At 40.9% G+C, this 14,677-nt stretch overlaps 1 protein-coding gene across 1 annotated transcript in view; it reads right to left on the bottom strand.

Moving 5' to 3' along the window:
- Window positions 1–3,430: 3,430 nt before the first annotated feature.
- Window positions 3,431–14,677, bottom strand: part of LOC121555152 (glypican-6-like) — a 149,655-nt gene continuing 138,408 nt past the window's right edge. The window contains exons 7-9 of the mRNA XM_041868960.2: window positions 9,994–10,133; window positions 5,628–5,803; window positions 3,431–4,479 (exon numbers count right to left, since the gene is read on the bottom strand). Coding sequence (XP_041724894.1) covers window positions 4,262–4,479; window positions 5,628–5,803; window positions 9,994–10,133 — 534 coding nt within the window. The 3' untranslated portion in view covers window positions 3,431–4,261. The remainder of the gene's footprint in view (window positions 4,480–5,627; window positions 5,804–9,993; window positions 10,134–14,677) is intronic.

The following is a 14,677-nucleotide window of genomic DNA, read 5'->3' as shown; positions in this document are numbered from 1 at the left end:
TGGATGTAGTGAACTTTAGTTAACTGTAGTAACTTTAGTTAAATATATACAGTATATACAGAACCAGTCAAAAGTTTGGACACACCTACTCGTTCAAGGGTTTTTCTTTATTTTTTACTATTTTCTACATTGTAGAATAATAGCGAAGACATCAAAACTATAAAATAGCACATACAGAATCATGTAGTAACCAAAAAAGTGTTAAGCAAATCAAATTATATTTTTATATATTTGAGATTCTTCAAATAGCCACCCTTTGCCTTGACGACAGCTTTGCACACTCTTGCCATTCTCTCAATCAGCTTCACCTGGAATGCTTTTCCAACAGTCTTGAAGGAGTTCCCACATATGCTGAGCACTTGTTGACTGCTTTTCCTTCCCTCTGCGGTCCAACTCATCCCAAACCATCTCAATTGGGTTGAGGTCGGGGGATTGTGGAGGCCAGGTCATCTGATGCAGCACTCCATCACCAGAGGTGTATTGGGTCATTGTCCTGTTGAAAAACAAATTATAGTCCCACTAAGCGCAAACCAGATGGGATGGCATATCGCTGCAGAATGCTGTGGTAGCCATGCTGGTTAAGTGTGTCTTGAATTCTAAATAAATCACTGACAGTGTCACCAGAAAAGCACCCCCACACCATCACACCTACCATGCTTCACGGTGGGAACCACACATGCAGAGATAATCCGTTCACCTACTCGGAGTCTCACAAAGACACGGCGGTTGGAACCAAATATCTCCAATTTAGACTCATCAGACCAAAGGACAGATTTCCACCGGTCTAATGTCCATTGCTCGTGTTTCTTGGCCCAAGCAAGTCTTTTCTTATTATTGGTGTCCTTTAGTAGTGGTTTCTTTGAAGCAATTCGACCATGGAGGCCTCATTCACAGAGTCTCCTCTGAACAGTTGATGTTGAGATGTGTCTGTTACTTGAACTCTGTGAAGGATTTATTTGGCCTGCAACTTCTGAGGCTGGTAACTCTAATGAACTTATCCTCTGCAGCAGAGGTAACTCTGGGTCTTCCTTTCCTGTGGTGGTCCTCATGAGAGCCAGTTTCATCATAGCACTTGATGGTTTTTGCGACTGCACTTGAAGAAACTTTCCAGATTGACTGACCTTCATGTCTTAAAGTAATGATGGACTGTTGTTTCTCTTTGCTTGTTTGAGCTGTACTTGCCATAATATGGACTTGGTCTTTTACCAAATAGGGCTATCTTCTGTATACCCCCCTACCTTGTCACAACACAACTGATTGGCTCAAACGCATGAAGAAGGAAAGAAATTCCACAAATTAACTTTTAAGAAGGCACACCTGTTAATTGAAATGCATTCCTGGTGACTACCTCATGACGCTGGTTGAGAGAATGCCAAGCGTGTGCAAAGTTGTCATCAAGGAAAAGGGTGGCTATTTGAAGACTCTCAAATATACAAATATAATTTGATTTGCTTAACACTTTTTTGGTTACTACATGATTCCGTATGTGCTATTTTATAGTTTTGATGTCTTCGCTATTATTCTACAATGTAGAAAATAGTAAAAATAAAGAAAAACCCTTGAACGAGTAGGTGTGTCCAAACTTTTGACTGGTAGTGTATATATATATATATATATATATATATATATATATATATATATATATATATATATATATATATATATATTGTATTATTAGCTTTATCAAACTGGAAGAAGTTAAGCTACACTAAAGCTACCCTAATAATAATAAACCTAATACAAAAAATATATATACACTACCGTTCAAAAGTTTGGCCTCACTAAGAAATGTCCTTGTTTTTGAAAGAAAAGCATTTTTTTTGTCCATGAAAAGAACATCAAATTGATCAGAAATACAGTGTAGACATTGTTAATGTTGTAAATGTCTATTGTGGCTTGAAACGGCTGATTTTTAATGGAATGTCTACATAGGCGTACAGAGGCCCATTATCAGCAACCATCAGTCCTGTGTTCCAATGGCACGTTATGTTTAATAATCCGAGTTTATCATTTTAAAAGGCTAATTGATCATTAGAAAACCCTTTTCAGCTGTGCTGATTAAAGAAGCAATACAACTGGCCTTCTTGAGACTAGTTGAGTATCTGGAGCATCAGCAATTGTGGGTTCGATTACAGAATCAAAATGGCCAGAAACAAATAACTTTCTTCTGAAACTCGTCAGTCTATTCTTGTTCTGAGAAATGAAGGCTATTCCATGCGAGAAATTGCCAAGAAAATTGAAGATCTCGTACAACGCTGTGTACTACTCCCTTCACAGAACAGCACAAACTGTCTAACCACAATAGAAAGAGGAGTGGGAGGCCACAGTGCACAACTGAGCAAGAGGACAAATATATTAGAGTGTCTAGTTTGAGAAACAGACGCCTCACAGGTCCTCAACTGGCAGCTCCATTAAATAGTACCCGCAAAACACCAGTCTCAACGTCAACAGTGAAGAGGCGACTCCGGATGCTGACCTTCTAGGCAGAGTTGCAAAGAAAAAGCCATATCTCAGACTGACCAATAAAAATAAAAGATTAAGATGGACAAAAGAACACAGACACTGGACAGAGGAAGATTGGAAAAAAAGTGTTATGGACAGACGAATCGAAGATTGAGGTGTTCGGATCAAAAAGAAGAACATTTGTGAGACACAGACCAAATGAAAAGATGCTGGATGAGTGTTTGATGCCATCTGTCAAGCATGGTGGAGGCAATGTGATGGTCTGGGGGTGCTTTGGTGGTGGTAAAGTGGGAGATTTGTACAGGGTAAAAGGGATCTTGAAGAAGGAAGGCTATCACTCCATTTTGCAACGCCATGCCATACCCTGTGGACGGCGCTTGATTGTAGCCAATTTCCTCCTACAACAGGACAATGACCCAAAGCACAGCTCCAAACTATGCAAGAACTATTTAGGGAAGAAGCAGTCAGCTGGTATTCTGTCTATAATGGAGTGACCAGCACAGTCACCGGATCTCAACCCTATTGAGCTGTTGTGGGAGCAGCTTGACCGTATGGTACGTAAGAAGTGCCCATCAAGCCAATCCAACTTGTGGGAGGTGCTTCAGGAAGCAAGGGGTGAAATCTCTTCAGATTACCTCAACAAATTGACAACTAGAATGCCAAAGGTCTGCAAGGCTGTAATTGCTGCAAATGGAGGATTATTATTTCAATTAAAAATCATTATTTCTAACCTTGTCAATGACTACATTTCCTATTCATTATGCTATATTTCCTATTCAAACTCATTTCATGAATGTTTTCATGGAAAACAGGGACATTTCTAAGTGACCCCAAACTTTTGAACGGTAGTGTATATTAATGTACCATATATTATATATATATGTGTGTATATACATATTTTTTGTTGTTGTTGTATTAGTAGCTTTATTATTATTAAGGTAGCTTTAGTGTAGCTTAACTTCTTCCAGTTTGAAGTAATTGGTAGCTTGGTAAACTATATTTTCAGATTAGCTTCCCCAACACTGGTAATACAATATCTTACTTTACCTGATTAACATTAACAACAAACATGTTTCATCTGTATCATTTACTGTCAATGTAGATGTAATCAATAATATTTGAAGGAGAGGAACCATGGTAGACATCAACAATTATTGTGACCGCCGTACTGTTTCAACGTTTTTATATGATTTTGGGGTCGTCTGAGGTTTGTTATATGAATGAAGAAATGCACTTCTGACCTGTCAACAAGTAAAATACCTGCCAACTGAGATCACCTCATAGTATAATATGGTATAACAGTAAACAGTATACCATAGTAAACATGTTCTAGTTGTGAGTCCTGGTCACCTCTAGGCGCAACCTCTCCACATTCTCACAGTGATAAAACATAATAACCTTCTATAGCGTTGAAAAAATAAATAAAAAAGGACCAAAAGTGCAAGGGCTTTTTCTCATGGAGACCTAATAACATCTGCCTTATGCCAGACAAAAGTAATTATTTAGAGCTTCTTGAACAATTTTTAACAGGAGAGCATCTGTTTCTATCTTGGAGTGACGGCAGTCATGTGAAGTCCTGCCTAAGGATGGAATCAACAACCAGACACGCTTTGGGAGGAGGAAAGGGGAACCAGGATGCATGACTGCTGTTTCCAGAGCAGAGTAGACCCCTCTATCTATCCGAAAGGCCAAGGCTGCCTGAATACTGTCTGCTTGACTGTAGATCCAGTCTGCTTGGGTAGAAAAACACAGCGTAAACAGAGACCCTACTGTCCACGTTGGGTGAGTTCCATCAGCATTATCTCCATAGCCTGTGCAGTGCCAGGGCTGAGAGGGCCAGGCTGGCTGGCAGGGCTGCTGAGGGGGCAGGGTGTGTGGCTGCTGCTGAATCCTCCACCGGGCCACTCCCGCTCCGGTCTGCTCCCACTACCGGAGCCTCGGTGCTGGAAAAGTCAAACTCAGTGACGCAGGCCTCCGTGCAGCCACTGCCACTGCCTGAGCCACTGCCCTCATCGCCTGGACAACAGCACAAGAAGACACAGAGCACAATGAGCTGTCCATAGATATACAGAGAGAGGAACAGACAGAAAGAGGAACTAACAGAAAGAAGAACTAACAGAGAGAGGAACTGACAGAGAGAGGAACTAACAGAGAGAAGAACTAACAGAGAGAGGAACTGACAGAGAGAGGGACTAACAGAAAGAAGAACTAACAGAGAGAGGAACTGACAGAGAGAGGAACTGACAGAGAGAGGAACTAACAGAGAGAGGAACGAACAGAGAGTGGAACTGACAGAGAGAGGAACTGACAGAGAGAGGAACTGACAGAGAGAGGAACTAACAGAGAGAGGTACTGACAGAGAGAGGAACTAACAGAGAGAGGTACTGACAGAGAGAGGAACTGACAGAGAGAGGAACTGACAGAGAGAGGAACTAACAGAAAGAGGAACGAACAAAAAGAAGAACTGACAGAGAGAGAGGAACTGACAGAGAGAGGAGAACTGACAGAGAGGAACTGACAGAGAGAGAGGAACTGACAGAGAGAGGAACAAACAGAGAGATTAACTAACAGAGAGATGAACGAACAGAAAGAAGAACTGACAGAGAGAGGAACTGACAGAGAGAGGAACTGACACAAAGAGGAACTAAGAGAGAGGAACTAACAGAAATAGGAACTGACAGAGAGAGGAGAACTGACAGAGATGAACTGACAGAGAGGAACTGACAGAAAGAGGAACTAACAGAGAGGAACTGACAGAGAGAAGAACCGACAGAGAGAGGTACTAACAGAGAGAGGCACTAACAGAGAGAGGACCTGACAGAGAGAGGAGCTAACAAAGAGAGGAACTAACAGAGAGAGGAACTAACAAAGAGAGGAACTAACAGAGAGAGGAACTAACAAAGAGAGGAACTAACAGAGAGAGGAACTAACGAAGAGAGGCCTATTGATATAAAATACAGACTTTCAACGTTAAAGTGAAAACATGAATACAGAAGAAATTAGTGCAGTGTTTAAACATGAAAAAGTTTAACTACAAAATCCTTTTTTTTTTTTTTTTTTTCAATACTATGAAACAATGCATGACTACTTTTCTAACAATATAATATATATACAGTATATATATATATATATTTTTTTTTTAAACACTGTGGAGTGTTACTTACTTGAGTCTTGAAAGTAGATATCATTACCATTGTAGGCATTTTTTAACTTGTTTGTCATCACTCTCAGAGCCATGATCTGCTGGCGAATGAACGTGTCCGGCCTGGTGATGTCCACGCCCACCTCAGGGTTATTCACCTGATTCGTCAATCCATCTTTCAGAACCTCTGGGAAATACCTGTCAGGCCAGACAAAAACCATGCCTTTTCATTTCATGCATATTAAAAAGAGTTTCCATAGTTACCCATGCAACTGTTTTTTTAAAGAAATCATATCTTATGCACACTGAGGCAAACACCAATTTGTTAGGCAATTAGTAGAACATTTCATGTGGAACATTGGAGCAACACAGAGACTTGGGGTGAATGAGAGTAATGACAGAGCAGTTAATGACACTCGACAGCCTCATTATAGTCTGGTCTGGCCTCCCCTGCATGCTGTGTCTGTCAAACAGAATTCTCCGGAACAGAGGCTGTGGGCTCTGCACCCTCCAGTTGGATGAGACAGGACAAAGACAAAGGCTGGACCCGCCACGTCACTCTCTACAGCGTTGTTTTTGTCCTCTGCTCTCCTTCTGACAGGCTGGAAGGAATAGCACAGGTCTGTCAGGGGTGACCAGGGTGAGTAGAGTGAGCTCTTGAAAGGCACTCGTCTCGGGGTGTGTTGACATACTTTGAAGATATTTCTCCAGGGAAATTGTTACGGGGGTCACTTCCTGTTAATTTCACAACTCAGTCGCCACTGCCACCAAGCCAAAGCTGTGCAATGCTATCCTTCATCACCCAACAATACCTTTGTTTCCCCACATCCACCTGTCTGCTTTGAAACAGTCTGACAGCTTTGGATAACAACACACCAAGAGGTATACTGTTTGTATATCATATTTGAATTACAACCTGATAAAAACCTAAACTCTCAAACAAGACATGAGCTGTTACAAAAATCTGTTTTCCTACCATTTTACTAATGCAAAACAACAACAACATAATATGCTTTCTAAACATCTGTCTGACAATCTATTTGGAACACCCACACAACCAATCACAGGTTATATTGGTCAGGCAACAAAACTGATGCTTGTTTACATGGTAACAGTGCCTTCAGCATCATCAGTTATGTTTCTATCTCAACCGTTGGGTGTTCAAACCCATAGGAAAACCAGTAGGGGAAGTATGTTTCTGCAGCTTGACAGCCTGGCATATCAAGAAAGACAGGGAAGCGATCACAATTCACAAATTAAGAACGCTGGGTTAAATGCAACCTCTATGTAATTATCATACACACAGGACACAACTAAATATTACATTCATAATAACTGAATGAGAAACAGAAATGAGCAATGCTATTAATATTACTCAAGTAAAGTCACCCAGCAAGTTGAGTCCTTGGGACTATAAGGTTATATCTGATTTTTTTATCAAAAATAAGTTAGTCACATATAATTGATCTTTAGATGGTTCTTCATATGTCTGTGAAGTTCGATTTTCGTAAAATAACATTTTAAGTGAAACAAATGAAAAACTAGAAATTCTATCTGCATAAACCCATTTGAACTTGGCACTATAAGGTTATATCTGCAATCCAATTACAAGCCTGAACAAATACCAACGGACCAATCCGAACACGTCTTTGCCATGTCCCTCTAAGTATGGTCTAGGCTAGTCTAGGCAGCAGTAACGGCAGGCAAGCAACAAAAAAAACAACGCTGTCAGAAATCATAAAGTAAATGTTGTCACATCGTTGTTCAGTGATTAAAGTAATTTGTCTGATGATCATAATACATGTCTTAATGTATTTGATGATGTGTTCTGACTCTATCTTGGTAAAATAGTGTTATTCTATCAGTTATGTATTCAAATAGCTACAGTAGTCTTAAAAACGGAACAATTGTCAGAAAGAACCTTATGGCTGAACACAGATTGACATTTCAGAGCCATAAGGTTCTATCTGCGATTGCACCCCCCTAAAAAAACGGATTTACAAACATCTCAGGAGTTTGATACTCTGCACTTTAGGTACCTTTAAGGTGAGAACGTTAATGGGTTATGAAATAAGAATTCACTACAAAACAGTTCAGAGATCTGGGATGTGAAAACTTTGATGCTCAATATCTCAGAACTATGATTTGCGAAGATAGAACCTTATAGTCCCAAGGTCACTAAGTAATATGCACATAAAAGTAAAAGTTGTATTATGACTTTGGAATAACAGTAGTTTATTAGTCTCCCCTTTTGGGACAATGCAGAATTTAACTTCAGTTTTCAAACATTTTGGCTGCTATAAAAAGACATCAAAGCAAATTAAAACCAACATTAAAGATGCATCATCCTTGGTTTTTGGATCTGAATCGACCCCAAAAGAGAAATAAATGCGAGAAAAAGACTGCTCATGACCAATCCTAAAACCAGATAAATATTGGAATTAATTTTGAAAGGTGGCGAGCATTGAAAGGTTGGAAGTGTGAAGCTGAAATTTCCACTGTTCTCATGGACTGGTAGGTAAGTGTTGGATTGTGTTTTTAGTCTGCTTGCTAAGTTAGCTGCTAACCTTAGTGTGTTCAATGTTCAAGCTAGCTAACATGGCTACTTAGCTAGCTAACATCTTCTGTATTCTGACTGTTTTGTACTCAAACAAATCTAACGATAGCTGCATCATGTAGCTACACTGCATAAACCCCACAAGATGCCCAAATGCCTTTATTTCAACTAGCTAACATTAGCTAGCTAGCTAAAGCTTGATATGCAGATTGTTGACATGATAACATTAGTGGGTTTGGTTTGTAGATGATAATGCTAGCTAGCTGGGTGGTCGACAGCATTTTAGGCCCAGGACTAGTGCATCAGCTATTAAATCCGGTACAGTAACATCACACAAACATCTATTTTTCAGGGAGATACTGGTGGAGACGGTCTGATTTAGAGGGAACCTGAGGCTGTACAAGTTGTGGTTGTGCAAACCCCAACACTGAAAGAGAGGTAAGAAATGCTGTATGCATTTTCTGTTATGCTCCGTGATTCAATAATGATTTGTTTGCTAAATCGACCAAAATAGTTAGCTATGTCACATTGCCTGCCTATTTACGGCATTGATTCCTACCTAGCAGTGTTGGGATTAGTAACTTTAGTTAAGTTACATTTAACAAAAGTAACGTGTTACTTTACAATAACTTTGTGTGGAAAATAACGCGTTATATTACTACTTATATTACTTTCATTAAAAAAATCTACATAATCTGCTGGAGGGAACAAGGCGAGTCTCTCGACCAAACATATGCTACTTACAAACACAGGTTTGATCACTAGTTTCTCCTTTCATCTGTGGCGCTGCTTTCCTGTGCTAGTATACAAGTGCTGTGCTATCGTTTGGGCTGCTTAATTAGCCATATATGCAGATTTCGTATCTTTTCATTGAAAATATTCCTCTCGAGCCGTGAGTTCTGGTATAGAATGCATGTAGGACCCATAGAGATGTAATAGAGGGCACTCTTGCCAATAGATGAGGGAGAGCCATCAATGGACTTTGCCATCACAGAAGCGATCAATGGCAAAGATCAGAGGTGTGCCCTCTATGCATTTCTATGGACAGCAGCTTTCTCCAAACAGTCTTTCTCCGCTCGAGAACAAAATGAGGAAACAAGTCGAGATCGGATTCTTTGACAAAGTAACCGTAATAATATTACCCAATTTGAAAAAGTAACGTGTTACTTTACTACGTTAGTCATAAAAGTAATTCTGTCAACATTTTCTGAAAACATTGTCCCTGCTACCAAGACAGTTTATCTGCAAACAAGTTAGCTAGCTTATTGGCTTCGTCTGCTGTGTGTTTGTTTCTGGCGGCTGTAGCTTGCAAGTGACTTTCCCTTCCTCTCCAGCTCCGGAGCCATGCTCCAGCAGGGTCATTCGATTGGGCATGATTTAGTGCAAAGACACACCTTGTCCAGAAGGCCAGCCCAAGGCGGCTCAGGGCTCAACCCCAATGTTTTCCTTCAAAGTGAAAAAACAACAGAAGAAGTGAGGCGGCCTGGGGTTGCCCACAGTCTGCGAATTTCAGCTTTAAAGGGCTTCTCCAGGGAAGGCATCTGTTAAGACTCAGTTTGGTCGGGTGGTTTTATATCTCCAAACTCCTCTGAGGACTTTGGAGTTCATAGCAGTGTTTGTCTTCCACTTGTTTTGCAATGCCACAGACAGAAATGTCAAGGCTCTGCAATAGCTAGCTGTCGTATTTGGGCCAGTGCAAAATACACAATCAGAATGGTTCTTAATTCAGGGATCAGACATATTGTGGAAGTAATTTAGTGCTAGTTTACCCAAATGTTCGGGGTAAGCAGCCTGTGTTCGGGTGCAAACACTTACTGTAGTCCAGTCTTACCTGCCCTTTGTGTGCCCATTCCAACACTGGTCATCATCGGTGGCATTCCCTGCTGTCACCCTGTGTGGCTGGCAGACGTCCTCAGGCAGGTTGGACCAGAACTTCTTGAACAGCTTCAGTTTCTCCTTGATGTCAATCACCTGAGCATGTGAAGGAAGGAGAGACAAATTTAACAGAACATTGACTTGGGGATGAGACTCTATGGTCCATAAGAGCATATTGACTTAGGGATGAGACGCTATGTTCCACAAACTCATCAGGGAGGGCTACATCATATTGGGATAAAGACTGCAGTGTACACTTGACACTTTATCATGACATTGAACACAGATATTGCAGCTAAAAGAATGGTCAAATTGTCAGTGTACATTCCGAGAGGATACATTGCCTAAAAAAAATCAATTTCACCCATAGCTCAAGGAGATAAATAACCTGTGCACTACAACGAACTGATTTCGTGGGATAAAGGCTAATGTTGAGAAAAGCTTAGTCCAGACCATAGATATATAATATTGTATATCTCTATGGTCCAGACCAGCGCCCCCCAGAGTCATCCTCAGACACATTTATATAGCAACCACAACATGCTTAGTGACTTGCACCATAAACCTCGAGGGGTCTTCTGAACGACTCGAGACGAAAGAACGGCCGGACCTCCTCAGCCATTTCACAAGCTGTCATCATTGGGTCTCCCGAGTGGCGCAGTGGTCTAAGGCTGTGCCACTAGAGATCCTGGTTCGAATCCAGGCTCTGTCGTAGCCGGCCGTGACCGGGAGACCCATGGGGGCGGCGCACAATTGGCCCAGCGCCGTCCAGGGTAGGGGAGGAAATGGCAGGCAGGGATGTTGGTAGAGCATGGCGTTTGCAACGCCAGGGTTGTGGGTTCGATTCCCGCGGGGGGCCAGTATGAAAAATATATATATAATATGTATGCACTCACTAACTGTAAGTCGCTCTGGATAAGATCGTCTGCTAAATGACTAAAATGTAAAATGTAAATCATTGGCAGCTCTATGGTGAGAAACATCTCGGTTCCCGGGGCAAAAACCCTGTGTTACCCAGGAGCACGAGTACAGGATATAAGACTGCTTCCTATCGTTCTACGACAGCTGCTGGGGGCTGATGCTGTCATAGTCCATGTGGGGTCAAACGACATTAGGACTAGCTCGGAAATGCTGAAAATGTATTTTAAAGAACTGATTCAAGCTCTGAAAGATTCCAAAAAACGGCCAGTAATTTCAGGCCCGGTACCATCTCTGGGCCGCGGCTGTGAAAGATTCAGCAGGCTACTGGCATTACACACCTGGCTAAAAGACTACTGTAGCTCTGTTGGCATAACTTTGACACCATTTTGGAAACGGAGTCCATCCAAATCATCTTGGTTCCTGGACCCTGTCCGCGCATTTCAAGGCTGCGTTGAGACAATGATTTATCTGTGACCCAAGCCCTGCTCAGATAATCCCTACCATTGTGCCGCTGAGTTGTCGTAGTGCTGCTGCAAATGTACATTGTCCCAGGGGCGTTGGCAGTCACAATGTAAGTAACCTAATCTATGTCCCTCTAACTCCCCTGAATACTTCTGTCAATCCTACAGCTATTGTATGTAATAATCATGCGCCTATGAACCTGAGTTATACTGTTAACACTGAGGCAGTTTGCCCTAGTAGGAAGTCCACTGTGTGCAGCTAACCCTGCACTATCAGCTCAAACATAAATATCACTGTCATGTCTACTTCTGATAAGCCTCCCAGTAAAGCAATTAAAAACAATCAAGAACCCAGAAAAGTGCTAAAAATAGACCTGTAGAAGAAGACCTGTAGAAACTACGAGAATAGAAAGGTTCAGAACTTTTGTGAAACAGCACAGTTAAAAATATATGGAAAATAGAAATCAAAACTGGATGGTCTTCAGAGATAGATGGGAGGGGTTGAGGGTGGCTGAAGGATGGGATTAAAAACAAACAAAAGATAACTATTGTAAAATACTGTGTCCGTAAAATGTATATAGTATGTATAAAATGGAAGTAGAAGCCTAAGTGTTGTTGTCCATTGGGTTAGTCCAATTAGGGGAGGGGTGGTGGTTAGGGGAAAATAATAAAGGAAAATGTATTTTAAAATATATTTATGTCTATCATAAGTTGAATGCACCAATTTGTAAGTCGCTCTGGATAAGAGCGTCTGCTAAATGGCGTAAATGTAACATCTATGGAAAATACAGAAATGCCAATGAGGGTGGTGTTGTGTTTTATATATTCAGTCATATTCCTGTAAAGCTTAGAGAGGATCTCATGTCAAATGTTGTTGAAGTAATACGACAACAGGTTCACCTGCCTCAAAAAAAGCCCATTCTTGTGGGAAGCTGCTATAGACCACCAAGTGCTAAAAGTCAGTATCTGGATAATATGTGTGAAATGCATGATAATGTATGTGATATCAACAGAGAGGTATATTTTCTGGGTGACCTAAATATTGACTGGCTTTCATCAAGCTGCCTACACAAGAAAAAGCTTCAAACTGTAACCAGTGCCTGCAACCTGGTTCAGGTTATCAGTCAACCTACCAGGGTATTTACAAATAGCACAGGAATGAAATCATCCACATGTATTGATCAAATCTTTACTAAGGCCGCAGAAAATGGCTCTAAAGCAGTATCCACATACATTTGATGTAGTGATCATAATATAGTAGGCATATCTAGGAAAACCAAAGTTCCAAAGGCTGAGCCTAAAATAGTGTATAAGAGGTCATACAATACGTTTTGTAGTGATTCTTATCTTGATTATGTAAATAATATTTGCTGGTCTGTGGTGTGTAATGAGGAGCAACCAGACGCTGCACTTGACACGTTTATGAAATTGCTCATTCCAGTTACTAATAAGCATGCACCCATTAAGAAAATCACTCTAAAAACTGTTAAATCCCCATCGATTGATGAGGAATTGAAAAATGGTATAATTGAGAGTGATGAGGCAATAGGAATGGCAAATAAGTCTGGTTGCACAGCCGATTGGCAAACGTACTGTAAATTGAGAAATCATGTGACTAAACTGAACACAAAGAAGAAGAAACTGAACAATGAAACAAACATTTTGGGCAAAAAGGCAAACTCGGCTCCATCATTCATTGAATCAGATGGCTCATTCATCACAAACCCACTGATACTGCCAACTACTTTAATGATTTTATCATTGGCAAGATTAGCAAAGTTAGGCATGACATGCCAACAACAAATTCTGAACCTACACATCCATGCATAACTGACAAAATTCTGAAAGACAAACATTGTCATTTTGAATTCCGTAAAGTGAGTGTGGAAGAGGTGAAAAAAGTATTGTTGTCTATCAACAATGACAAGCCACCGGGGTCTGACAACTTGGATGGAAAATTACTGAGGATGGTAGTGGACGATATTGCCACTCCAATTTGCAATCTCTTCAATCTAAGCCTAAAGGAAAGAGTGTGCCCTCAGGCCTGGAGGGAAGCAAAAGTCATTCCGCTATCCAAGAATAGCAAAGCACCTTTTACTGGCTCAAACAGCCAACCAATCAGCCTGTTACCAACAGTTAGTAAACTTTTTGAAAAAATTGTGTTTGACCAGATACAATGCTATTTCACAGTAAACAAATTAACAACAGATTTTCAGCACACTTATTGGGAAGGGCATTCAACATGTAATCACTTACACAAATGGCTGATGATTGGCTGAGAGAAATTGATAATACAACGATTGTGGGAGCTGTTTTGTTAGACTTCAGTGCAGCTCTTGACATTATCGATCATAATCTGCTGCTAAAAATTTTTGTTATGGCTTTACATCCCCTGCTATATTGTGGATCAGAGTTACCTGTCTAACAGAACACAGAGCGTGTTCTTTAATGGAAGCCTCAAACATTGTACAGGTAGAGTCAGGCATTCCCCAAGGCAGCTGTCTAGGCCCCTTACTTTTTTCAATCTTTACTAATGACCTGCCACTGGTTCAGGGTAAAGCCTGTGTGTCTATGTATGCTGATGACTCAACACTACACATGTCAGCTACCACAGCAAGTGAAATCACTGCAACACTTAAAGAGCTGCAGTCAGTTTCAGAATGGGTGGTAAGAAATAAGTTAGTCCTAATATTTCAAAAACTAAAAGCATTGTCTTTGGGACAAATAATTCACTGAACCCTAAACCTCAACTAAATCTTGTAATGAATTATGTGGAAATTGAGCAAGTTGAGGAGACTAAACTGCTTGGTGTAACCCTGAATTGTAAACTGTCATGGTCAAAACATATTGATGCAACGGTAGCTAAGATGGGGAGAGGTCTGTTCGTAATAAAGCGATGCTATGCTTTCTTAACATCACTATCAAACACAAGTCCTACAGGCCCTAGTTTTGTGGCACCTGGACTACTGTCCAGTCATATGGTCAAGTGCAGACAAAGAGGGACATAGGTAAATTACAGTTGGCCCAGAACAGAGCAGCACAACTGGCCCTTAAATGTACACGGAGAGCCAACATTAATAATATGCATGTCAATCTCTCCTGGCTCAAAGTGGAGGAGAGATTGACTTCATCACTGCTTGTATTTGTGAGAGGTATTGACATGTTGAAAGCACCGAGCTGTCTGTTTAAACGGCTAGCACACAGCTCAGTCACCCATGCATACCCCACAAGACATGCCACCAGAGGTCTCTTCACAGT

Source organism: Coregonus clupeaformis, chromosome 40, assembly GCF_020615455.1.
Source record: "Coregonus clupeaformis isolate EN_2021a chromosome 40, ASM2061545v1, whole genome shotgun sequence".
NCBI classification, from domain to species: domain Eukaryota; kingdom Metazoa; phylum Chordata; class Actinopteri; order Salmoniformes; family Salmonidae; genus Coregonus; species Coregonus clupeaformis.
This window is presented reverse-complemented; position numbering and strand designations above follow the sequence as displayed.